This window comes from Camelina sativa, chromosome 15, assembly GCF_030686135.1.
Source record: "Camelina sativa cultivar CO46 ecotype springtype chromosome 15, ASM3068613v1".
Taxonomy (NCBI): Eukaryota; Viridiplantae; Streptophyta; class Magnoliopsida; order Brassicales; family Brassicaceae; genus Camelina; species Camelina sativa.
This window is the reverse complement of record NC_141894.1, coordinates 2,501-25,981: the sequence shown is the minus strand read 5'-3', so window position 1 is coordinate 25,981 and position 23,481 is coordinate 2,501. Positions and strand designations below refer to the sequence as shown.

The 23,481-nt window shown below is 41.0% G+C and overlaps 6 protein-coding genes across 29 annotated transcripts; 5 read left to right on the top strand and 1 right to left on the bottom strand.

The window, feature by feature from the left end:
• Positions 1-484: 484 nt before the first annotated feature.
• On the top strand, positions 485-4,348 carry LOC104773487 (transferase). Of its 20 annotated transcripts, none has more exons than XM_087486764.1 (13): positions 485-1,103; positions 1,204-1,255; positions 1,376-1,431; positions 1,523-1,681; positions 1,836-1,940; positions 2,162-2,231; positions 2,325-2,446; positions 2,552-2,660; positions 2,787-2,917; positions 3,012-3,381; positions 3,554-3,667; positions 3,752-3,837; positions 3,923-4,348. In XM_087486764.1, the coding sequence occupies exons 6-13, from the start codon at positions 2,175-2,177 to the stop codon at positions 4,215-4,217; spliced, it is 1,284 nt and encodes a 427-aa protein (XP_087342890.1). In that variant the 5' UTR covers positions 485-1,103; positions 1,204-1,255; positions 1,376-1,431; positions 1,523-1,681; positions 1,836-1,940; positions 2,162-2,174; the 3' UTR covers positions 4,218-4,348. The 20 variants fall into 20 exon arrangements, with proteins under 20 accessions (XP_087342890.1, XP_010496410.2, XP_087342895.1 ...); XM_010498108.3 differs by having other exon boundaries at positions 2,125-2,231; XM_087486769.1 differs by having other exon boundaries at positions 487-1,103; positions 2,125-2,231; positions 2,332-2,446.
• SRG3 (senescence-related gene 3) lies at positions 4,254-6,208 on the bottom strand. Its single transcript, XM_010498112.3, has 3 exons — positions 5,611-6,208; positions 4,916-5,356; positions 4,254-4,828 (listed from the first exon to the last, which is right to left on the bottom strand). Exons 1-3 carry the CDS (start codon positions 5,854-5,856, stop codon positions 4,427-4,429), a joined length of 1,089 nt encoding a protein of 362 aa, XP_010496414.1. The 5' UTR covers positions 5,857-6,208; the 3' UTR covers positions 4,254-4,426.
• Positions 6,209-6,466: 258 nt separating this feature from the next.
• LOC104773486 (potassium transporter 4) lies at positions 6,467-10,620 on the top strand. Of its 4 annotated transcripts, none has more exons than XM_087486757.1 (9): positions 6,467-7,077; positions 7,277-7,523; positions 7,649-7,894; positions 8,062-8,112; positions 8,228-8,488; positions 8,597-8,649; positions 8,778-8,892; positions 8,981-9,235; positions 9,328-10,620. In XM_087486757.1, exons 1-9 carry the CDS (start codon positions 7,027-7,029, stop codon positions 10,443-10,445), a joined length of 2,397 nt encoding a protein of 798 aa, XP_087342883.1. In that variant the 5' UTR covers positions 6,467-7,026; the 3' UTR covers positions 10,446-10,620. The 4 variants fall into 4 exon arrangements, with proteins under 4 accessions (XP_087342883.1, XP_087342882.1, XP_087342885.1 ...); XM_087486756.1 differs by having other exon boundaries at positions 6,588-7,077; positions 7,649-7,978; XM_087486759.1 differs by having other exon boundaries at positions 6,639-7,077; positions 7,649-7,978; positions 8,597-8,659.
• A 143-nt stretch (positions 10,621-10,763) lies between these two features.
• Positions 10,764-15,456, top strand: LOC109124517 (DEAD/DEAH box helicase). Of its 2 annotated transcripts, none has more exons than XM_087486752.1 (14): positions 10,764-11,530; positions 11,699-11,924; positions 11,998-12,243; positions 12,334-12,468; positions 12,566-12,690; positions 12,779-12,918; positions 13,098-13,168; positions 13,292-13,453; positions 13,564-13,650; positions 13,724-13,897; positions 14,024-14,068; positions 14,333-14,689; positions 14,785-15,033; positions 15,131-15,456. In XM_087486752.1, exons 1-13 carry the CDS (start codon positions 10,923-10,925, stop codon positions 14,884-14,886), a joined length of 2,478 nt encoding a protein of 825 aa, XP_087342878.1. In that variant the 5' UTR covers positions 10,764-10,922; the 3' UTR covers positions 14,887-15,033; positions 15,131-15,456. The 2 variants fall into 2 exon arrangements, with proteins under 2 accessions (XP_087342878.1, XP_087342879.1); XM_087486753.1 differs by having other exon boundaries at positions 10,766-11,530; positions 15,134-15,456.
• Positions 15,457-15,475: 19 nt separating this feature from the next.
• LOC104773483 (DEAD-box ATP-dependent RNA helicase 41) lies at positions 15,476-17,615 on the top strand. Its single transcript, XM_087486754.1, has 2 exons — positions 15,476-15,781; positions 15,979-17,615. The coding sequence occupies exons 1-2, from the start codon at positions 15,748-15,750 to the stop codon at positions 17,463-17,465; spliced, it is 1,521 nt and encodes a 506-aa protein (XP_087342880.1). The 5' UTR covers positions 15,476-15,747; the 3' UTR covers positions 17,466-17,615.
• Positions 17,616-17,723: 108 nt separating this feature from the next.
• LOC109124841 (OVARIAN TUMOR DOMAIN-containing deubiquitinating enzyme 12) lies at positions 17,724-20,225 on the top strand. Its single transcript, XM_010498099.3, has 10 exons — positions 17,724-17,864; positions 18,197-18,382; positions 18,518-18,591; positions 18,810-18,864; positions 18,956-19,030; positions 19,222-19,295; positions 19,384-19,432; positions 19,630-19,714; positions 19,833-19,889; positions 19,971-20,225. The coding sequence occupies exons 2-10, from the start codon at positions 18,239-18,241 to the stop codon at positions 20,015-20,017; spliced, it is 660 nt and encodes a 219-aa protein (XP_010496401.1). The 5' UTR covers positions 17,724-17,864; positions 18,197-18,238; the 3' UTR covers positions 20,018-20,225.
• The last annotated feature ends 3,256 nt before the right edge of the window (positions 20,226-23,481 follow it).

The following is a 23,481-nucleotide window of genomic DNA, read 5'->3' as shown; positions in this document are numbered from 1 at the left end:
CTTCTAATAAAATTCCTGCCCGGTTAGTCGTACGTAGTCTTGGCCTTGGCCTTCAACTGGAAAGAATGAGACGGAATACCTCCACTGCAGGAAAAGTCAGATTAGTGAATAAATTTGGAAAGGCACTAACGTAAAAAAAAAAGAAATTGGGATTGGGACACACGCATCAAGTCTTTCCCATGATGATGAAGCGTTGCCATTACCAACTTGGAAGGTGCATCCGTGGTGGCAAAACAAGCTGAGAGACCGCCACGGCGGAGATCAATACTTTTTTTAGCTGCTACGGCGGGGATCGCCAAGTTTTTTTTGTTCTCTCTCTAATTAAAGCTGCAGATGTACATCTTATTTGAGAGTCATTCGTGGGCCAAACAGAAAGCCCGACCAGCCCAATTTAAATGTCAAAACAAATTAATTTCTGGGCCTTAATCTTCACCTTGCGTATAGTTTAGATTGTATATATAAAAAGATAACAAGTGCTTGCTGTGTGTGTGAGAAGCTCTCTAAACGTCACACATTCACGTCGTTAAAAATGAAAACAGCACGACAACTGTGACTGTAAGGGAGAGATGATGATGGATGTTCATTCATGGAGAGAGAGAGAGAGAGAGAGAGAGAGAGAGACCGTTAAGTCATGAGATCTTCGTTTCGGCTGGAAAAGGAAAACAAAAAGAAACTCTCGGAAGAAAAAGAAAAAAAGAAAAAACCTTTGGTTTAAATTCGTCTTCATGGACGCACCACCACCACCACCTCCACAACTACTAGCTTCTTCTTCCCCATGGCCATGGCCACCGGATTCCACCTGCTCTCTGCCGTCGTCGGCTTATGCAACGGAGAGAGGCACAAGCACTCCCCCCTTGGGGTAACCCTACCCCCGGCACGCCGATTCTCCGCTTCTGTCACCGCTTTTAGCTCCGATCAGCATCAGCCTAGGGATCACTTGGAGCAGCCATTCGCTGAGAGCATCTGGGACTACGTCGAGGCGGCTAAGGATTTCGTCAGACCGGAAGATGAAAACAGCCCGTCTCGCTGGTTCTCTCCCCTCGACAGCAAGACCAAGAGCGTGGCTCGATGTGACGGCGCCCCTCTGCTTCTCTTCCTACCTGGTTAGTCTTCTTCTTCTTCTTCTTCTTCTTTTCCCCATTACTAGTTTCTTTCAAAGGGGGCAATTAATTCAGAATCACTATGACTGACTTAAGCGCGTAGGTATCGACGGAAGTGGACTCGGGCTAATAAGGCAGCACCAGAAACTTGGACAGTGAGTGCCCCTCGCCTCCGTTTCTATCCCTTTTTTTTTTGTTTTCTAAATTCCGGTGGTTGATGAATGAGCTATATATATATATATATATGTTTCTTTATTGGGCTATCTTTTCTCAAGGATGTTTGATATCTGGTGCTTGCACATACCTGCCACCAATCGTACTGCATTCACTGGTATTTCCTCGATTGCTTTTGCCTTTTTGTCAACAACTCTTTAAGATTATTATTTGTTTTTGGGCTAACTCATGTTAGATTGCTTTATTAGATCTGGTCGCCATGGTTGAAACAACTGTCAAATCTGAGTTTCAGCGATCACCCGGTAAACCTATTTATCTTGTTGGAGAATCTCTCGGCGCTTGCATTGCACTCGCTGTTGCAGCCTGTAACCCTGACATTGATCTTATCCTGATTCTTTCAAACCCAGGTGACGTTGATCTTGTTTTAAGTATGTGCTCATTTATTAATAGGAAAAGAAATGAATGGCCTTTGCAATTCCCCTTATACCTTGAACACAAGTCTCACCACGTCGTCGTCGTCTTGATTAATCTTAAACTGTATTATTATTGTTGCATTTGCAGCTACATCATTTGGAAATTCCTCGCTGCAACATCTTGCTCCCCTGATCAATGTCTTGCCAGACCAACTTGATCTTGCCTTTCTTTCCGTGTTAAGCTTGATTCCAGGTTAGCTATGTTGATTTAAAAAATCACGCCATACGTTGGTAAAATGCATTCATCTTCGGAAACAAACTCCACTTCAAGTGTATTCTTTTATGCATTGACATGTGATTTTCGGTGATATAAGTAAGACATGGTTTTTAATTTCATAGCTGCATAAAATAAAGCTGAGCTCTATTGGAATTTTAAGGTGGCCCTTTTAAAAGGATGATTGCTCACTGGGTCAGGGGACTTCCGGAGATGGAAACTGCTGCAAACATTTTTCAAGACTTGGTGATAACATCCACATTAACTTCTGTAGGTGACAAGCTCATTTACTGTATGCTTGGTCGTCGTTAGTTTCCCAGTCCTAGTTGTCAAATACGTATGGTTAAGAATCTGACTATGCAGATTCTAGCTGATACATTTCGGAGAGAAACACTTCTGTGGAAACTCAAGTTGCTTGATGCCGCGGCTATGTTTGCCAATGCACATCTTCATCTAGTACAAGCTCAGACTCTAATTCTCTCCAGGTCCGTGTTATCTTATCGATCACACTACAGGTTCTTCTTATAATTTTTGAAATTTTCAGGGAGTAGTTAGCAACTAGGTTAATCTAACTTGTTTATCAATTACAGCGGAAATGACCAATTACTTCCCAGTAAATTCGAAGGTAAACGACTTCGAAAAAAACTGCCTAAATGTGAAGTCCGCTCATTCAAAGACAACGGCCATTGCCTTTTTCTGGTATATCTCCACTCTGCGTCTTGTTTAGGAATACAACTGCCAAACACTAAATTTCAGCTCATTCAAAGATGTAATCTGATATGCTTCCATATTAGTTACATCTCCTTTTGCTTTCGTATATGACAGGAGGACGGCATTGATCTGGTCAGTATCATAAAGGCCACTTCTTTTTACCGGCGTGGGTCTCGTCAGGATTACATCTCCGACTACATCCCACCAACCATCTCTGAATTTAACAAATGTTATGGGGTTAACAGGTAACTGTATGTCCCAAAATGGCTTGGTATGGTTTTGGTGAAAAAAAAAAAAAAAAACAGTTTGATTGATCTTGATATTTTTTGTGACAAATAGGCTCCTTGAGGTGATCATGGGCCCTGTATTTCTGTCGACTACAGAAGATGGGAAATTGGTGAGGGGGCTTGGGGGAATACCATCGGAAGGACCTGTACTGTTGGTAGGCAATCACATGCTACTGGCGAGTGACAAAATTTCACTCCCAGGTCAATTTGTTCATGAGAAGAACATCAATTTGCGGCCTCTTGTGCATCCCATGATGTTTACGAGACTGAGAGATGGATTATTACCTGATGTGTCTGTTTATGATACACTCAGGATGATGGGGGCAGTCCCCATCTCGGGCACTCACCTCCATAATCTCTTGTCTGCTAGATCCCATATTCTGTTGTTTCCAGGAGGAATCCGCGAAGCTCTACATCGTAAGGTTAGTAGTTAGTTATATACTAGTTGGTTATCCGGTGTACGGTCTCATAAATGACACGTGAATATGGTTGTTATATATATATCAGGATCGGATGTCACCCTTGTGTTCTATTGCTGCTATCATTGTTACCTGTGGTACTGAAAACAACTCATCACGATTTTCTCAATAACAGGGAGAAGAATACAAGTTGATGTGGCCAGAGAAAGCAGAGTTTGTGAGAGCAGCAGCCAAATTTGGAGCCAAAATAGTACCCTTTTGTGGAGTTGGAGAAGATGATTTTTTAAAAGTGAGCATCCAAAATATGTAGTACACTTTGCATCCGAGCCACGTGTAGATTAGTTGGTATAACTGTGTGTAAACGAATATGCAGGTGGTTGTAGATTACAATGACCAGGTAAAGGTTCCGATAGTGAAACAAGTGCTAAAAAGAGTGTCAGCGGAAGGCCCGGAGGTGAGGTAATGTGAATGAAATTTAGTAGAGAATATTAATCGTAGAAATGGATGATGGTGAGTTACATTTGACATGGTTGGTGTTTGAAAGGGGAAGCGTGGAAGGAGAAGAGGGGAACCAAGACTTCCACATGCCAGGAGTGATACCAAAGTGGCCAGGGAGATACTATTACTACTTTGGGAAGGAGATAGAGACGGGAGCTGAAGAGTTGAGAGACAGAGACAAGGCAAAGGAGGTGTACGCAGAGGTGAAGAAGGAGGTTGAGAGATGCATAAAGTTTGTTAAGCAGAGAAGGGAGGAGGATCCTTACAGACCTCTCTTACCCCGTCTCCAATATCACCTGCAGCACGGCCTCCTCTCACAAGTCCCCACTTTCCCCTTTTGAATAATACCTTTACACAATTAAATACATCAAAGGGCATTTCAGTAATGGTGCTTATTTCTCATAAGTCATAAGCCGTTTGCAAATAGTTATATTAATTTGGGACTTTTATCTTATGAATTATGATTGCAGCACCCACATTGTTAAATTCTCCCAAAACAATCACCATAACATTTTGGGAAACTAGAGATTCTAAACTAAAGGAGGAAGTGTTAGTGCTGTATCAACTCAGGAATGAGCTTGAGAAGAAAGCAGAGCTCTCTCTCAGAGAAGTTAGGCTTTGGCTTAGTATCATCAACATCTCTGCTGGATGGCTTCATCATCTCACTCACGGCCTCTGTTATCTCCTCCACATGATCTACTATCACTCCCTCTATTCCCATCAAATGCTGCATGTACACAGCCTCAGCAACATTGTTGAGCTTTCCGTAGGTCATGAGAGAGAGCTTGGATTCTTTGATCTTGTAGACGGCGGCGGGGTTGCGGAAAACTCCCTTGACCTCCGAGACAATACCTTGAAGGCCTCCTTCTAAACATACTTTGATTGCTTCCTCCAGCGAATTCCTTCTGGCGTCGTAGTACATCTCAGTTCCACCGTTTGTCAAGAAGAATACCTATATACATACATATATTTTGGTTTTAGAATTTGGATCACAGTTAAGAAAGGGGAAAGAGTGTCAGTGAGGGAATTATAAACTTACGGGATAGGTGGTCTGCAACTTCCTGACAAGAAGGGCGGCATCAGGATGGAAGCTGGAGAAGATGATGGCTCTGTCCTTTGCAAAATCAGACACCACCTGCAAGATTGGGAGGAGAAGACGGGAGAGATGATCGGAGGAATAGACGAGGTTGTCGTCAAGCTTGAGCTCGATGTTGAAACCAAGATTAGGATTCACAACTTTCTCAAAAGCCTCCTGGAGAGTACAGAGAGAGTCGTCTCCGTGGACGGTCCACTTGAGGATCTTCCCTTCCTTAGACTTTCTCAGCAATGGCTTTCCTGTCTTCTCTAGTTCCCTCTGTGGCCCGTAGGACATGAACTCCGACAAGGAAACCTCCGTGACCCTCTTCTCGTACACCACTCCCTGTTCCTCGGAGAAGATGAAGTCGTCGTGGAAAATGACTGGGCAGCCATCTCTGGTGACCTGCGCGTTCAATAATAGAAACCAGCAGAGATCAGATCTTTAAATCTTTTTTTTTTTTTTACTCCTACAGTATTTTATTACATTAAAACCAAATTCCAAGACAAAATGTCAACGGATGGAACCCCCACGTGGTATAGCCGGCGGTCACGTGGAGGTACCAAATTAGAAAAAAAAAAAAAAAAAAAAAGAGCCGATCGAAATTCAAATGCGGCGAACCGAAGAGGATTGAAAAAGAAACATGTAATTATATTTACCTGAACATCGAATTCGATAAAGTCGAGAGGGAGTTTAGAAGCGGCATTGAAGGAGAGGATGGAGTTCTCCTTAAGAGCAGAGAACCTTAGATCAGGCGACTGCGACATGTTCATGCCGTGCCCTCTATGTCCCACCACCAGAAACTTGTTGTTGTTCGCTTTGCGAGAGGAGCAGAGGAGAGACGGGTTCTCAGGGAAGTGGTCGAGGCTCGGCACTTCCGACACATGAATGGCTTTTAGAGACATTATTTTTTTTTATATTAATATTTCTTCTTTAAAAATAAAATAAAATGGATTGATGATTTGAGGAGAGGGAGGGATGGGTTCTCAGAGATGATGGCTTTGGGGGCTTTGCTTAAAAAGAAGAAAGAAGAAAGAAGAAGAAGAAGATTGGGATCCTTGCTTGGAATATTCTTTGGATCGCCACGTCATCATCATTCGGTAATTAACAGTCAAAATTTATCCGTTTTGGATATTCCCTCTTCTCTTTCCTGGTTGGCTCCCTCCCTCTTGGGCTCTTGGTGGGCCTTCTCTCTTCAAATGGAAATGGAATTAAAGTCAGCCATCAATGTTGGTTGATTGATTCACACACCTTCTCTAATCTTTTTTTATTTATGGAGTATATATATATACATAACTTTATATTATTCTTCATCTTCTATTTCCGAATATTCCAAAGCATATTATTATTCTAGTTTATTTTCTTCTTTCTAGATCTTTTTTTTTTGTGCAAACCTTCTTTCTAGATCTTGGATCTCTTTTATCTCTTTTCTTCAACAATATAATGTGTTGAATAAATGGGCCTTATTATACTTGTAAGATAAGATATAATGTGTTGATTAATTAGTAACAAGACGTGTATGATGGGCTTATTCGTGAACCCATGATTCGAACTGTTAAAAGAGATCAAACTTCCTCCAATCATCATGGGCCTGACTAGTTTTATTTAGGTGGGGCCAACACGAGGCCGGAAAAACGTGACTGTTCTGTTGTTGATTCCCCCCCCCCCCCCCCCCACCAGTCAGACTGTGCAGCCTGTCCGTGAGTGAGTGAGTTTCACTTTTCGAGGAAAATTGCTTATTGGAGCTGATTATTGCTAGTCAAAAAGACTCTGTGTGTGAGTTTCCCTTCTCGAGGAAAATTGCTAATTGGAGCCTGAGATTATATATAGATAGATGATTAGATAGAGAGAGAGATAGGAGTGAGTGGAGGAGATGCACACAGTAAGGTTCCCTCCCGCGTTGAGAGAGTATTATTAATTAAGAGTTAAACTAAAAAGAATTTAAGGTTGGAGATTTGATGATAGGAGAAGAGAGAGACAAATAATACTTCATTAGAGATAAGATGATGATGGGTTTCGTTTAAGAGCTCCTCCACTCCAACCTGATTCGCTCTCGATTGATCTTTTTGTCCGCGATGATGCCGGCGGCCGAATCTGGAGTCTTGCCCCGTCGGAATCCTTCTCAAGTTAGCTCCTTTATTATGCCCACTTTAAACTCTTCTTTGGCGAGCTTGTGCTTTCATTTCTTCTACCTCTTTCTTCTTCTTCTTCTTCTTCTTCTTCTTCTTCTTCTTCTTCTTCTTCTTCTTCTTCTTCTTCTTCTTGTCTACTTAATCTAAAAAATAAAGAAAAAAGACTTACTGAATTGTTTTGTTGTTCCTTCAGCTGCCGTGGATTAATCTCTCGAGCTCGAGGAACTTGATTTTGGCCTACCAGAGTTTTGGTGTAGTCTACGGTGACCTCAGTACTTCTCCTCTTTATGTCTTTCGTAGCACATTTATTGGAAAGTTGCATAAGCATCAGACCGAGGAAACCGTATTTGGTGCTTTCTCTTTGATTTTCTGGACCCTCACCCTGATTCCTCTTCTCAAGTACCTTCTTCTTTTACTGAGTGCCGATGGCAATGGAGAAGGTGCAGTAGGAAACGAGCAACCTCCTCTGTTCAACTTTTATCTTTCCTTCTGCTGCCAATTTTTTAAGAGCCTCGGCTTGAATACAGTCTTTTTTCCCCCTTTTTTTTTGTTTCCCTCTCTCTAGGCGGAACGTTTGCTCTCTATTCGCTGCTTTGTAGGAATGCAAAGCTTAGCTTACTTCCTAACCAGCAAGCTGCTGATGAAGAGCTCCCAGCTTACAAATTTGGTCCGTCCACGGGTACTGGAAGTTCATCCCGCTTTACAAGTTTTCTTGAAAAGCACAAAAGCCTGAGGACCGCTTTGCTCGTCCTTGTGCTTTTTGGAGCTGCTATAGTCATAGGAGACGGGGTCCTGACTCCAGCTATATCAGGTAAAGTATGCCTCCCTCCCTCCCTCCTTGGAGTTGCTCAATATCATCTGCTGTTACTTGTAGTTGAAATCACCCACCTTCTTCGTGAGTATTCTTCTATTTTATATTCATCAGTATGGTTTTTTGTTTGGTCAATATCTGACTGAGTCACTCCTGCTTCCTTTCAGTTATGTCGTCCATGTCAGGCTTGCAAGCTACAGAGAAGAAATTGACTGATGGTATCTAATGCGTGTTACTTGGATCATGTGCTTGTATCTTGTTGTTTGAATACATCTTGTTGACTCTCTTTTGTTTTGGAGGGATATCTGAAGGTCTTCTCTTAATTCACTGCAGGCGAACTTCTGGTGGTCGCCTGTGTCGTATTGGTTGGACTGTTTGCTTTACAACACTGTGGTACTCACAGGGTGGCCTTCATGTTTGCACCAATTGTGATAATCTGGCTTATTTCAATACTCTTCATCGGTTTATACAACATCATACACTGGAATCCAAAGATAATACATGCAATTTCCCCGCATTATATCATCAAATTCTTCAGAGTGACTGGTCAAGATGGATGGATTTCTCTTGGAGGGGTTCTTCTTTCTGTGACAGGTAGTTCTGTTCTGGATCAAGACATGACCGTAAAATTGTTTGTTTTGAATCCTGTAGTCAATGGTCTAATGAGCTGGTTCGCTAAAGTAATCATCACTGTCTTATCAGGTACTGAAGCTATGTTTGCAAATCTTGGCCATTTCACCTCGCTCTCAATCAGAGTAAGCAGAGGTTGCGTGTCTAGTTCAGTTATTTTTATCCGTCAACATTGCTAGTTATCCATCAATATAAGTCCATGCTGGTTTCGCAGCTTTGTTTCTTTACATTCTCTTCTTTTTGTTTTGTGCAGCTTGCTTTCGCTGTTGTCGTGTACCCCTGCCTAGTGGTACAATACATGGGCCAAGCAGCTTTTTTGTCAAAGAACCTCGGGTCTATTCCTAACAGCTTTTACGATTCAATCCCAGGTTCGTTCATTCTGACACCCAGTGTTCAATATTCACTTGTTTCCTTGTGATAACTGACGATTTTACATGATCCTGGTCCATTATGCAGATACTGTTTTCTGGCCTGTCTTTGTCATTGCCACGCTTGCAGCCATTGTTGGCAGTCAGGCTGTGATAACCGCTACGTTCTCAATAATCAAACAATGTCATGCCCTTGGGTGCTTCCCACGCATCAAAGTAGTCCATACTTCGAAACATATATATGGACAGATCTATATCCCGGAGATCAACTGGATCCTAATGATCCTTACTCTTGCAATAGCTATAGGCTTTCGAGACACAACTTTGATTGGAAATGCCTACGGTAAACTTTATATTATTGGAAACTAATTTTTTTTTTTTTTCCCTCTCCAGGATCTGATTGTTTGATGGTGTTTCTCTTATTACTCACCACAGGACTCGCATGCATAATAGTAATGTTCGTCACCACGTTTTTCGTGGCTCTTGTCATAGTTGTGGTTTGGGAGAAGAGTATTTTTCTAGCGGCTTTGTTTCTTGGAACTCTATGGATAATTGAAGGTGTCTACCTCTCAGCAGCGCTCATGAAAGTTCCCCAGGGTGGTTGGGTGCCTTTGGTGCTTGCGTTCATACTTATGATTGCCATGTATGTGTGGCACTATGGGACCCGCAGGAAATACAGCTTTGATCTACATAACAAAGTTTCGTTGAAGTGGTTGCTGGGATTAGGACCTAGTCTTGGTATTGTACGTGTGCCTGGAATAGGACTCGTATACTCAGAACTTGCAACTGGGGTTCCTGCAATTTTCTCTCACTTTGTCACCAATCTCCCGGCATTCCATAAAGTCGTGGTGTTTGTTTGTGTGAAATCAGTTCCAGTGCCTCATGTGTCTCCTGAGGAACGCTATCTCATTGGGCGTGTTTGCCCCAAGCCTTATCGTATGTACAGGTGCGTAGTGAGGTACGGGTACAAGGACATTCAACGGGAAGACGGGGACTTTGAGAATCAGCTTGTACAGAGCATAGCGGAGTTCATCCAGATGGAAGCAAGCGACCTCCAACAATCCTCCTCGGCTTCTTCTGAGTCTCAATCCTATGATGGGAGAATGGCAGTTTTAAGCAGTCAGAAGAGTCTCTCTAACTCAATCCTGACGGCGGTTTCAGAGGAAAATGATTTTGGTGAGCCCACCATACTAGAAAGCAGTAGCAAATCCATGACCCTGCAGAGTTTGCGCTCAGTGTACGAGGATGAGTATCCACAAGGGCAAGTGAGGAGGCGGCGTGTGAGGTTCAGGTTAACGCCGTCAAGTGGTGGTGCTGGGATGGAGTCCTCTGTGAGGGAAGAGCTAATGGATCTAATACGAGCGAAAGAGGCGGGTGTAGCATATATAATGGGTCACTCATATGTGAAATCGAGGAAATCATCGTCCTGGTTGAAGAAGATGACGATTGATATTGGCTATTCTTTCTTGAGGAAGAACTGCAGAGGACCAGCTGTAGCACTCAACGTTCCTCACATCAGCCTCATTGAAGTTGGCATGATTTACTATGTTTAAGCCAATTATTACAATAAAAAGAAAAGAAAAAAAAACTCTCGTGTGTAATGTATGTATGTGTAGCATTCATAAGTCATATAACTCATGGGAGTGTTATATATAATCTGTTCAGCGATAGATTAATGCAACATCTTGGGTGTATGCATATGTTATCAATTAAGAAGTGTCCCCGAAACAACAATCCAGGCAGAAGATAGTATATTTGAATAGTATTCTTCTTTGTTTGGAATGAAATCGTTGGAAATTACATTCATATCTTAATCAAGGGATAAAAAATTACATACAGTTTTATTAAGGGATGGATCAAAATCGGATGATATGTACATACAGTTTTTTTACCCAACCACGCAAATCCTAAAATCTTAAGCTAAAAGCGCTAAAGCATCTCTCCTTCACACTCTCTCTCTCTCTCTCTTCATTATCTATCCCCTTGTCAATCTAAAACCTCTGGAAAGGGTTCTTCTTTCTTTGTTAAAGATGACATCTTTGCTCCCAAATCCCGACCCGATTACTATACCCCTCGTCTTCAAGCTCTGCTCCTTTCCTTCGCCGCGGAGGCTCTTCTCTCTCCGGCTCAGGCGCTCCTCCATCACCCGACACTCATCATCTCTTCTTCCGCTGGTGGTCACTGTTTCCTCTCTCTCCGCTACTGCCGCAAAACCTACCAGATGGAGAGAGAAGCCAGAGTTAGCGGAAAGCGACTCAATTTCCCTCCTCAACGAGAGGATTCGGCGTGACCTCGGCAAGAGGGAGACCGCTAGGCCAGCCATGGACTCTGAGGAGGCCGAGAAGTACATTCATATGGTCAAGGAGCAACAAGAGAGGGGTCTTCAGAAGCTCAAAGGATTTAGGCAAGGTACAGAGGCTGGTGCGGGTGGTTTTAGCTACAAGGTTGACCCTTACAGTCTCCTTTCCGGTGATTATGTGGTGCACAAGAAAGTAGGCATTGGGCGTTTTGTTGGGATCAAATTTGATGTCCCCAAGGATTCCTCAGAGCCCCTCGAATATGTCTTTATAGAGTATGCAGATGGCATGGCCAAGCTTCCCCTCAAACAGGCCTCACGTTTGCTCTACCGATACAATCTGTACGTCTTTCCTCTTCTTTCTAAATTCAGCTCACAGTTTTGTTTGACTCGCTTGTAAAATGTGTTTGTTTGGTCCCGTCGCTCTATCTTCCTTTTGTACATTAAAAAAACCTCCTTTGCCCGCCCCTGTCTCTGTACCTTACTGTGTTTATTGATGTTCTGTTCCAGTCCAAATGAGACCAAACGGCCTCGGACTTTGAGTCGGCTGAGTGACACTAGTGTTTGGGAAAGAAGAAAGACCAAAGGAAAAGTAGCAATTCAGAAAATGGTCGTTGACTTGATGGAGCTATATCTTCATAGGCTTAGACAGAAGAGATATCCTTATCCAAAAAACCCCATCATGGCTGATTTTACTGCTCAATTTCCTTATAACGCTACACCCGACCAGAAGCAGGTATTATTGCCACCTATCTTTTAGTTTTCATCATTCATCTTCCAATTTACTTAAAGCTGAGTTTTCCTTGCAGGCTTTCTTGGATGTTGAGAAGGATTTGACAGAGAGAGAAACACCTATGGACCGATTGATCTGTGGAGATGTTGGGTTTGGTAAAACAGAGGTTGCTCTACGAGCCATCTTTTGTGTGGTTTCAGCTGGAAAACAAGCTATGGTTTTAGCACCGACTATTGTATTGGCGAAGCAACATTACGATGTCATCTCAGAGCGGTTTTCCTTGTATCCACAAATCAAAGTGGGCCTTTTAAGTCGGTTTCAGGTATTGTGGGTTACATGCTGTCTGCTGTGTGTAAGTTGTTCATGGTATTTACCTGGAATTGACCATAGTCACATCTTCGACATTATGCAGACTAAAGCAGAAAAGGAGGAGCATTTGGAAATGATTAAAAATGGACATCTCAATATCATTGTGGGCACTCACTCACTTCTCGGGAGCCGTGTTGTGTACAGTAACTTAGGTCTCCTTGTGGTTGATGAGGAACAGGTTCTGCTCTATATTCATTGAAATTAGTTGTTTATGCCATAATCTTGGAATGATACTTGGATTAGTTAGTTGATGATATTCTTTTCTAACTTTACAGAGATTTGGGGTCAAGCAGAAAGAAAAGATTGCATCTTTCAAAACATCGGTGGATGTGCTTACATTATCCGCAACACCCATACCAAGGACACTGTACTTAGCTTTGACTGGATTCCGGGATGCCAGGTTGCGACATGATGTGTTTCATATTATATACGCACTGATAGAATTTGATGAGACTAATAAATAAGCCTTTGTTTTCTTAATGTTTTAGTCTAATCTCCACACCGCCTCCGGAGAGGATTCCAATAAAAACCCATCTTTCGTCATACCGTAAGGAAAAGGTGATAGAAGCAATAAAAAACGAGCTGGATCGTGGTGGCCAAGTTTTCTATGTCTTGCCTCGGATTAAGGGTAGAATGCGATTTGTCTTTTGCTACGTTTTCTCTTAATATGACTACCTTTGATCTTGGTCGTAACTCAGAGACTAGTATAATCAGAAACTTCTTGACCGTGGAATATTTTTTTTTTTCCTCATTTCCAGCCTTTACATTTGTCCATTATCGATTTACCACTTTATTCGTCCTTATCAGGACTAGAAGAAGTGATGGATTTTCTTGAAGAAGCATTTCCAGATATTGACATTGCTATGGCACATGGAAAGGTATGTTGTGGCCTTTCTTAGCAGCACTTGACATTTGGATGCTCATTCATCCGATATAAGCACATTTCATGGAATCCTCATAACCACTGTTTATGCTATTCTGCTACATTGATATATACACAGCAATACTCGAAACAACTAGAGGAAACGATGGAGAGATTTGCGCAAGGAAAGATCAAAATCCTCATATGTACTAATATTGTTGAAAGTGGACTTGATATTCAAAATGCAAATACCATAATCATTCAGGATGTTCAACAATTTGGGCTCGCTCAGTTGTACCAGGTGCCAAAGTTACCTGTTTTTCTTTATTTTGCGTCATTTCTATTGTAGTTATCTTTCACAACAAAAGGTGAATAGCTTCTTAGATTTCTTTCTTTTGTTGCGGTCAACAGTTGCGTGGAAGGGTTGGTCGGGCGGATAAAGAAGCTCATGCCTATCTATTTTATCCCGATAAATCGCTACTCTCTGATCAAGCACTGGTATTGGGGGTGACTTTATTTGTTCTATTCCCTTGGCAGACGCTGGCATGTAATGTATAAGCTGACTCTGCAGGAAAGGCTTAGCGCTCTTGAAGAATGCCGTGAACTTGGACAAGGTTTCCAACTTGCGGAGAGGGATATGGGTATAAGAGGTTTTGGGACTATCTTTGGAGAACAACAGACGGGGGATGTTGGAAATGTCGGTATCGATCTCTTCTTTGAAATGCTATTTGAGAGTCTGTCCAAGGTATATTAAGATTCAAGTCTCCTTCTGCATTCTCACTGATTATGACACTGATGAGCCTTATGTTTATCTTTTTTAATAATTGGCTTGGTTATTGACTTGTGAGCCAATCTTGTTGGTTGTTTCTAGGTGGAGGAACTCCGTATTTTTTCGGTTCCATATAACCTTGTGATGGTATGTTCCATTTCAACTTGTAAGAAAGGTTTTGCTTTAGATTAAAAATGACAGAATGTTTCCTGTTGCCAAAAACAAAATAAAATATATCAGAATGTTTCCAAGTGTATCATGAAGGCTAAATATGATAGTTTTTAGGTCTCTTAATTACTTGTGCAGGAGTAACTGGAGAAAAGTTAAAATTTCAAAGCAGTTGTTATGCCTCGAACTTACTGGAGTAATTGATGCCTTTCTAATTTTTCATTTTCTTGCTCTGTTTTCCAGATTGACATAAATATTAATCCCAGGCTTCCCTCTGAGTATGTAAATTACCTGGAAAATCCGATGGAGATCATCAATGAAGCTGAAAAAGCAGCTGAGAAAGATATGTGGAGTCTAATGCAATTCACAGAGAACCTGCGTCGCCAATATGGGAAAGAACCTTACTCCATGGAGATCATTTTAAAGAAGCTGTATGTGAGACGCATGGCAGCTGATCTTGGAGTAAACAGAATATATGCATCAGGCAAGATAGTTGTCATGAAAACAAATATGAGTAAGAAGGTGTTCAAGCTGATCACAGATTCCATGACTTGTGACGTTTACCGAAGCTCCTTGATACACGAAGGAGATCAAATAATGGTGTAGTTTATGAGTAAATTAGTGGTTAATCTTTTTTTTTTTTTTTCATATGCCACGCTTAAGTTGAACTTAAGGGCTTTACATGATATGTGCAGGCGGAACTTCTGTTGGAGCTACCAAGAGAACAGTTACTGAACTGGATGTTCCAGTGCTTGTCAGAACTTCATGCATCACTACCTGCTCTTATCAAATATTAGTTCCCCCTTCACAGTTTCTCTTGCGTACGTGTAGGATGTGTTAAAAGAAAAGGGACTCTCAGCACTTGTGTTGTTGTGAAGTTTTCTTCATGAAGTGAGGAGAGTAATACTTGCATAAAATATCTACAAGGGCAGCATGTCAAGCAGGTACATACGTCTCAATCTGATATTCTGATTGCATTAACCTATTATATTTCAACAGCGGCGACCTTTTTCCTAATCCTTTCTCTTTTCCTGTTCGCAGCAGCCCACCCATACTCAAATCTTATTTGACGAGGTCGTCTCCCCGTTCTTTGTACCGCGATTGAGAGAATCTATGAGTTTCTCTGACGAGTGACGACGAAAAGTGGATTTGGAATAATTCCATTCAATAGGAGGCCATAACTCGGGCCATATTTGACGTTGAGATCGTCAACCAATTTTACGAGTTGGTAAAGTTTTGGAAATCCATGTATATTGTGGGAATTTTAATAGTGAATATTTTATGTAAGACCGAACCTGATTGTGTATGGATATTTGCAGCCGAGCCTGATTGTGTATGGCCCAGTAAAAGCCCATTCATATGTCCTATTATATCCCCCTCAATTGTCTTCTTCTTCTTCTTTTTCTTCCCCTCTCGTCCCCTTGTGAATTGCCATTGATCGATCAACCTTACGATCGGAAACTCCTTCTGTTTGCGAATCTATTATTTGTAAATCTGATTTGGTTCTACTCTCTTTCAGTTGCAACATTGAGATTGATGTCTTTGTTCCAGGGGAGCTCTGGTTCCATGTGTTAGGTATTTTTCTTTTCGTCGACGATGTTTTACTGATTCAACATCTTGTCTTGTGCATAGATTGCAGAAGCTGGTTCCTCTGAATAATGAACGAAGAAGGATGCGTCCCGCACCTCACTGGTTAGTTTAGTCTGTACTCTGCACCAAATAGTAAATTCGTAATTCTTGCATCGACTCTCCTTTTCTGACATGAGAACCGAGATCTGATCCATCTTCTGTTTTATTGAGCTCATTTAGTGCCCTTTGACATTTCTAAGAGTTTTACTTTATCAGCCATTTTCTAAATTTGGGTTTTTTTTTTGTTATCGTTGTTGTAGATGTTGTCAAACAAAAGTCTATAGATCAAAGAGCCCCTCTTTCCGGGGAGCCTAAATGTGTTATCTGCAATCGTTATGGTGAATACATTTGTGACGAGACCAACGATGACGTCTGCAGCCTCGAGTGTAAACAAACACTCCTGAGAAGGGTTGACAACGCTGCTAGAGTGTTTCCTGCCACAGATGAGTGCTTCTATGTTAGAGAACCAGGATCTTCTTTCGATGATGCTCAGATGCTTAGAAGGAAGCTTGAGATTCATGTCCAAGGACAAGGAGCAGCAGTCCCCCCACCTGCCTTGACTTTCACTTCATGTGGGCTTCCTCCTAAGCTTCTTCTCAACTTAGAAACCGCTGGCTATGACTTTCCCACTCCTATCCAGATGCAAGCAATTCCAGCTGCTTTAACCGGCAAAAGTGTGCTCGCCTCAGCCGACACCGGCTCTGGGAAAACAGCTTCTTTTCTTGTTCCTATTATTTCTCGTTGTACAACATATCGCTCTGAGTATCCCTCAGACCAGAGGTGCCCCTTGGCTATGGTTTTGGCTCCAACTAGAGAGCTCTGTGTCCAAGTTGAAGATCAGGCAAAAATTCTCGGAAAGGGACTGCCATTTAAGACTGCACTCGTTGTAGGTGGGGACCCCATGTCTGGACAACTCTACCGCATTCAACAAGGTGTTGAATTGATCATTGGTACCCCAGGCCGAGTTGTGGACCTTCTAGCGAAGCACACCATTGAACTTGATAACATCATGATGTTTGTGCTGGATGAGGTTGACTGCATGCTTCAGAGAGGCTTCAGGGATCAGGTGATGCAAATATTTCAGGCCTTGTCACAACCGCAGGTCTTGCTGTTCTCTGCAACAGTCTCGAGTGAGGTGGAGAAGGTGGGAGGGTCTCTAGCGAAGGAAATCATTTCGGTATCAATAGGTAAACCCAACAAACCTAACAAGGCTGTCAACCAATTGGCTATCTGGGTTGATGCGAAGCAAAAGAAACAGAAACTCTTTGAGATACTGAGAAGTCAAAACCATTTCAATCCCCCAGCTGTTGTTTATGTGAGTTCAAGGGTTGGTGCAGATCTCTTGGCTAATGCTATAACTGTTGTCACGGGGATAAAAGCTCTATCGATCCATGGGGAGAAGCCAATGAAGGAGAGGAGAGATGTGATGGGATCGTTTTTGGGTGGAGAGGTGCCCGTTCTTGTATCAACGGGAGTTCTAGGCAGAGGAGTTGACCTCTTGGTGGTAAGGCAGGTGATAGTGTTTGACATGCCTAGTACCATCAAGGAGTACATACATGTAATTGGTAGGGCCTCTAGGATGGGAGAGAAGGGCACTGCCATTTTGTTTGTGAATGAGGACGACAGGAACCTATTCCCTGATTTGGTTGCGGCTTTAAAAAGTAGTGGAGCAGCCATACCTAAGGAACTTATCAATTTGACATCCAGGGAAATGCACAACAAGAAGAAGAGGAGGGTTGGGCACTGAAATGTATGATCCCGATACTAATGTTGTAGTAAATTAAGAAAAAGGTAGACTTGAGTGCATTAACGAATATGAAGTACAAGGACAAAAGGTTTACTTTGGAAAGAAATCATATGGACCTGTGATCTATTGAACGTTATTGGATTACCTAAAGTTCACTTTTCTTGGAATCAAAAAGTGGAATGAATTTACGCCAAGAAGGAAAAGAAAGAAGGGAGTATAAGAAAAGAACGCGGTTTTAGAGGAGTGCTGTAAGAAGGTCAATATACCCGCCAACCAACAAACTGCCATTGTCTTTTTAATAAGTTGTGAACTTTGGACTTTTGGACCAACATTGAAGCCGTCAAAGAAAAGATCGTCGGCACCTGCTTGCTTATCTTCCTGTCTCCTTCGCCTTGAAAGGTTTCAACTTTTCTGCTCTTTGAATCCTTATTCTTTCCATCTGTTTTAGATCCGATCGTCCCGATGTTTGGCGCATTCCCAGATCCAATCGATTCCTTTTTATTTCATCTTCTATCGTCCCCCCCACCCCCCTATTATGTACACTTTGCCTTCTGTTTCCGTTTATCCTTGCGCTCCCCTCTTTCACGCTCTCTGTCATCTTCTCACGGTTACGTGAAATTGTCTGGATATATATATAATCATCTCTTAGATTTTTTTTTCCTCACGGAAGAATATTTTAGGTTGTGTTCATCACTCAAATCATTAAATAATTCAATTCATTTGTGTCCCAGCTGCACCTCTTGAAGCAATTAGAAAGGAACGAGCTTTAAATCATGGGGGACTCTTCGAGTTCAACCTCTTGGAGCAGTCAAAAGGAGACGGAAGATGATCGGATGATTGCTCTTATGTTATCTGAAGAGTACAGTAAACTAGATGGTGCAGTCGGCAGACGCCTCTCGAATCTTGCTCCCGTACCTGTAAGCTTGTTTCTAGTACCAACAATACAAGCAATGTCTTATTATTGGCCGTTAGATATTTAATTTGTACATAACGAAACCATCCTAGCTCTTTCTATCTCTCACTCCCTCTAAATACAAGTTCTTGGTTTCCAGCATGTTCCACGGATTAATTCTTATATTCCCAACTTAAATGATGCTACCTTGGATCATCAACGCCTTCTTCAAAGGTATTTCTGATGCTCACTTCTTTCCCTTTCTCAATATACATTTCTGATGGTCACTTCTTCCCCTTTCTCAATATAGATAGGACGCTCACTCATTATTGTGAACATGTTTGTGTAATTATTGTGTGATGTTTACACTTAAAAAGACAAGCTGAGAGTGATTATGTAGGATTCTTTTTTCAAATTTAATTGGTAATTCTTAAGTTTAATTGTCTTTGTAGACTTCATGTGTACGGTTTGTGTGAGTTGAAGGTCTCTGGTGATGGAAACTGCCAGGTGAATGGATGCTACATTTAAATCAATCTGTCATTCATTTTGTTATCTCTCTCCGGTTTGTGATATCTTATTGAGAATAATGTCTTTTCAGTTTCGAGCACTCTCTGACCAATTATACCGATCTTCAGATTACCACAAACAAGTTAGGGGAGAAGTTGTAAAACAGGTGAGCTGTCTTATGAGTTCTAAGCGATGTACAAAGGCACCCATCTATATGTCTATGTTTTATGTGTATTATTAAACCATTGTAGCAGTTGGAGTTATTCTTTTGCGACATAGATATTCGTTTGAAAAGTAGGTGTACACATCTCTCCTCTCATCTCATTTCCTAATTGCTCTTCTCTCTTCTAATTTCAGCTCAAAGACAATCGCTCTATGTATGCAAGTTATGTTCCAATGAAATACAAACGATATTACAAGAGGATGGCAAAGTATGTTCTGCAAACATATTATTTTCTAATTAAGCTTCTAAACTCTATTTTTGTTTGTTGAAGAAATGTTTCACAACGTAAATTACAGACTTGGAGAATGGGGAGACCATATAACCCTACAAGCAGCGGCAGATAGAGTAAGTTTACTTTTTGTCCTTATGGATTACATAAATAGATGAATACTTCACATATCGTGTGAAGACATGTAACGTAACCACATACAAACTCTTTTGTCTTTGGGCCTGGGAGTGCCTATGAGAAATAACCAATAATTTCGTGTAGTTTTCCTTTTCCTGTTTCTTACAAAATTTCCTTCATATCTCCCTTTGTGCAGTTTGCAGCAAAGATATGTCTGCTGACATCCTTTAGAGACACTTGCTTCATTGAAATTACACCTCAATACCAAGCACCTAAGCGTGGTTAGAGTAAATTTTTTTTTTTTTCCTTTCACTTTCGCATAATGCTATTTGATTTGAAGTGACATATGATAAATGCAGTGTTACAAAGTTGTGACTATTTATGTTTGCAACTGTGCAGAGTTATGGTTAAGTTTCTGGTCAGAGGTGCATTATAACTCTTTATATGATATTCAAGGTTTGTTTTGTGCTTTGGAAATGTAACGAAATGGTGGCTTTTGTGCTTGACACTGATTATGATCTTCCTTTCTGAGTGTAGCTGCTCCAGTTCAGCAGAAGCCAAAGAGAAAACATTGGTTGTTCTGAAAGGCATGCCTCTCAGACGTCCCATATTAAGACCCTTTAACTCTTTCTCGTACTTTTGTGCATAAGTCATATTCTCGTATGTCATAACTCTTTCTTCACACTTCTGTCTCACTGTCTGTATACGTACGAACTAGCTTGAGTTGCAACATTTTAAAGCCAAAATATGGTAGTGGGACCAAGGCAAAGAAAATATGCCAGTTTCAATCGATTTAAAGCTTGTGAGCGCCAGACATTGGGGAAGTTTACGGTTGATATGAAACTTGGATTGCCATGACTTATCCAGCCCATAATCATATGTCATCCATAAGATTTAGTTGTATGTAAAAATCAAAATATCCAGCACGGTTCGGAGAGCACTTTTAGTCTTTGTTGGTGAATGGAAGCCCCCCTATCAAGCAAAAAAAAGCGGCTCTTTCTATGGCGGGGTCATCTTCCTGGAAGTTGAAAGGTCTATAGCTTGATTGGAGGTCAAGAGCCGTGGTCCGGCCGAAAAAAGAAAGTCGTATGTATCAAGTAATACCTGAATTGTTCAGGATGACCTAGACCTATGATGAACATGGGTCTTCTTTTTAAGGTCTGAGTTTTCCCTCGGCAAAGTTTTTCATTTCAAAATAAAGGCTCTCAATCTTTTTCGTAGTAGGGAAGGGGGAAGGAGTCTAAATCTATGGACATATGCACATGACAGGATCAATTCAACATTTTTTTTTGAATCTAATGTTAAATTAGATTCAAAAGAAAAATAAACTATTTTTACATCATTTTTGCAAACTGTTAAGCAAAAACCAACTTTAATAAAATCTTGCTTCAAACTAAGGTTTGAATTCTAGTGCCTTCTCCATCACGCATTGTGTTTAATCTATTGCGAATGTTCTTGTCAATCAGCTTCACCAGCTTCTCCATCGATGAAGGGTCTTCCCCATGGAGCCTATCATTTCTCTCCCTCCAAATAGAGTGAATTGTGTTCTAAAAAGTATAACCTAGCGGTAGTGGTAATATTAGTGGGAGTAGTAGTTGTAGTGGTATTGACAATAGCAGTATTAATGATAATACCATTGGTTGTATTTGTATATTCTGATTCATATCAATAAAGTGTTTTAGATGTTAAAAAAAAAATTAATTTTATCGACGATAAATTAAAACCTCTATAAATTAATAAAATTTTATGGTCCCGACCTTATTAATTTATAGAGGTTTTACTGTATAGTCTGTCCGATTGGCTTGAAATTGTGTATGTTTTTTTTTTTCGTCGAAAATGATGTTATATTGATTGAATAAAGTCACAATACAATTGGTTTTGGAGCCATTTTGGCGGTAAAAAACAACTAGAGTAGAACAGGGAAGAAACACAACCAAACTTTGCAAGTAAATGAGCTACATTATTACAACTTCTTTTTTTGAAATTAAACTTAATATCCTTGAACTTCTTAGCCCATTCTCTTATGTCTTGTAAAATGTTCTCTAAAGAGAGATCTCCATCCTTATTTGTTAAGATCCTTGTCAATATCTCTGAATCTCCTTCAAAGCAGACATTTGTTAAGATCCTTGAAATTGTGTATGTATATCGACATTTTCAAGTTAAATAAAGTTTGACGAAAAAGGCGTGGATATGCAAGGAAGAAACAAAAATTTGTAAGAAATAAAAGAAATGAGGTAGGAGGTCTTAGAATATTTTGGGCTTTCAATTTAAAAAGGCTTGGATGGATAGGCCTATTAAAAGAACCCGGATCCGAAATAGCAAGAGCGGGTAAAGATTCGGATACTTGCATTTTGAACTGAAAACTCCGCTCTCGTCATTTTCCTTTTTTTTTTTTTTTTTTTTTTTTTTTTGTTTCCTCTAATTTCAAAAGAGCCGTTAGAGAGAGAAAGAGAGAGACACGAGTCGAATCTCAGGAAATCGGAGATGGCTACGAAGATTGGGATGATGGATTCTGCTTATTTCGTTGGGAGATCGGAGATCCTGGCTTGGATTAACTCCACTCTGCAACTTAATCTCTCCAAAGTCGAAGAGGTAAAAAACTAAATCTAATTGACTCGCTTCTCTTTATAATCAATCTCTATTGAGTCATCTCGTTTTGGAATTTGGAATCGGAGGATCTCGTTTTGGAATTTGGAATCTGGGATTTAAGTACAGATTCGATGATTTTTTACTCTATCTGTGTGCGTTGATGTTTGATCTGGATCTGAAATTTTGATTATGGATGATATATTCAGGCGCTGTTCATTGTCAGCTAATGGATTCGGTACACCCTGGAACTGTTCCGATGCACAAGGTCAATTTTGATGCCAAGTGGGTGCGTGTAAGTGGAGGTTGTTTTAAGTTGAAATATGATTTTGCTTCTGCTAGTGTTATATGTTCACCCTTAGTGTCTTAATAAACCTTGTTGTCTTAATGCAAAACTTGTTTGCTTTGGTTGTAACATGATAAGCCTTAACATGTTTATTATGGCAGATGTTCTTGGGTTTAGGGTTTAGGGTTTAGGGTTTAGGGTTTAGGGTTTAGGGTTTAGGGTTTAGGGTTTAGGGTTTAGGGTTTAGGGTTTAGGGTTTAGGGTTTAGGGTTTAGGGTTTAGGGTTTAGGGTTTAGGGTTTAGGGTTTAGGGTTTAGGGTTTAGGGTTTAGGGTTTAGGGTTTAGGGTTTAGGGTTTAGGGTTTAGGGTTTAGGGTTTAGGGTTTAGGGTTTAGGGTTTAGGGTTTAGGGTTTAGGGTTTAGGGTTTAGGGTTTAGGGTTTAGGGTTTAGGGTTTAGGGTTTAGGGTTTAGGGTTTAGGGTTTAGGGTTTAGGGTTTAGGGTTTAGGGTTTAGGGTTTAGGGTTTAGGGTTTAGGGTTTAGGGTTTAGGGTTTAGGGTTTAGGGTTTAGGGTTTAGGGTTTAGGGTTTAGGGTTTAGGGTTTAGGGTTTAGGGTTTAGGGTTTAGGGTTTAGGGTTTAGGGTTTAGGGTTTAGGGTTTAGGGTTTAGGGTTTAGGGTTTAGGGTTTAGGGTTTAGGGTTTAGGGTTTAGGGTTTAGGGTTTAGGGTTTAGGGTTTAGGGTTTAGGGTTTAGGGTTTAGGGTTTAGGGTTTAGGGTTTAGGGTTTAGGGTTTAGGGTTTAGGGTTTAGGGTTTAGGGTTTAGGGTTTAGGGTTTAGGGTTTAGGGTTTAGGGTTTAGGGTTTAGGGTTTAGGGTTTAGGGTTTAGGGTTTAGGGTTTAGGGTTTAGGGTTTAGGGTTTAGGGTTTAGGGTTTAGGGTTTAGGGTTTAGGGTTTAGGGTTTAGGGTTTAGGGTTTAGGGTTTAGGGTTTAGGGTTTAGGGTTTAGGGTTTAGGGTTTAGGGTTTAGGGTTTAGGGTTTAGGGTTTAGGGTTTAGGGTTTAGGGTTTAGGGTTTAGGGTTTAGGGTTTAGGGTTTAGGGTTTAGGGTTTAGGGTTTAGGGTTTAGGGTTTAGGGTTTAGGGTTTAGGGTTTAGGGTTTAGGGTTTAGGGTTTAGGGTTT

Excerpts from the sequence above, each read along its gene's own strand:
- LOC104773486 (XM_087486756.1), top strand. The coding sequence starts at position 7,027 with ATGATGCCGGCGGCCGAATCTGGAGTCTTGCCCCGTCGGAATCCTTCT. Across the intron at positions 7,078-7,276 it reads CCCGTCGGAATCCTTCTCAA|CTGCCGTGGATTAATCTCTC; the intron begins GTTAGCTCCTTT and ends TTGTTCCTTCAG. Across the intron at positions 8,489-8,596 it reads GGTTCTTCTTTCTGTGACAG|GTACTGAAGCTATGTTTGCA; the intron begins GTAGTTCTGTTC and ends CTGTCTTATCAG.
- LOC109124517 (XM_087486752.1), top strand. The coding sequence starts at position 10,923 with ATGACATCTTTGCTCCCAAATCCCGACCCGATTACTATACCCCTCGTC. Across the intron at positions 11,925-11,997 it reads CTACACCCGACCAGAAGCAG|GCTTTCTTGGATGTTGAGAA; the intron begins GTATTATTGCCA and ends TTTTCCTTGCAG. Across the intron at positions 12,244-12,333 it reads GCCTTTTAAGTCGGTTTCAG|ACTAAAGCAGAAAAGGAGGA; the intron begins GTATTGTGGGTT and ends GACATTATGCAG.
- LOC109124841 (XM_010498099.3), top strand. The coding sequence starts at position 18,239 with ATGGGGGACTCTTCGAGTTCAACCTCTTGGAGCAGTCAAAAGGAGACG. Across the intron at positions 19,296-19,383 it reads TATTACAAGAGGATGGCAAA|ACTTGGAGAATGGGGAGACC; the intron begins GTATGTTCTGCA and ends CGTAAATTACAG. Across the intron at positions 19,433-19,629 it reads TACAAGCAGCGGCAGATAGA|TTTGCAGCAAAGATATGTCT; the intron begins GTAAGTTTACTT and ends CCCTTTGTGCAG.
- LOC104773487 (XM_010498108.3), top strand. The coding sequence starts at position 776 with ATGGCCATGGCCACCGGATTCCACCTGCTCTCTGCCGTCGTCGGCTTA. Across the intron at positions 1,104-1,203 it reads TCTGCTTCTCTTCCTACCTG|GTATCGACGGAAGTGGACTC; the intron begins GTTAGTCTTCTT and ends TTAAGCGCGTAG. Across the intron at positions 3,668-3,751 it reads GAGAAGATGATTTTTTAAAA|GTGGTTGTAGATTACAATGA; the intron begins GTGAGCATCCAA and ends ACGAATATGCAG.
- SRG3 (XM_010498112.3), bottom strand. The coding sequence starts at position 5,856 with ATGTCTCTAAAAGCCATTCATGTGTCGGAAGTGCCGAGCCTCGACCAC. Across the intron at positions 5,357-5,610 it reads TTATCGAATTCGATGTTCAG|GTCACCAGAGATGGCTGCCC; the intron begins GTAAATATAATT and ends TTGAACGCGCAG. Across the intron at positions 4,829-4,915 it reads AGTTGCAGACCACCTATCCC|GTATTCTTCTTGACAAACGG; the intron begins GTAAGTTTATAA and ends GTATGTATATAG.
- LOC104773483 (XM_087486754.1), top strand. The coding sequence starts at position 15,748 with ATGAACGAAGAAGGATGCGTCCCGCACCTCACTG. Across the intron at positions 15,782-15,978 it reads ATGCGTCCCGCACCTCACTG|ATGTTGTCAAACAAAAGTCT; the intron begins GTTAGTTTAGTC and ends TCGTTGTTGTAG.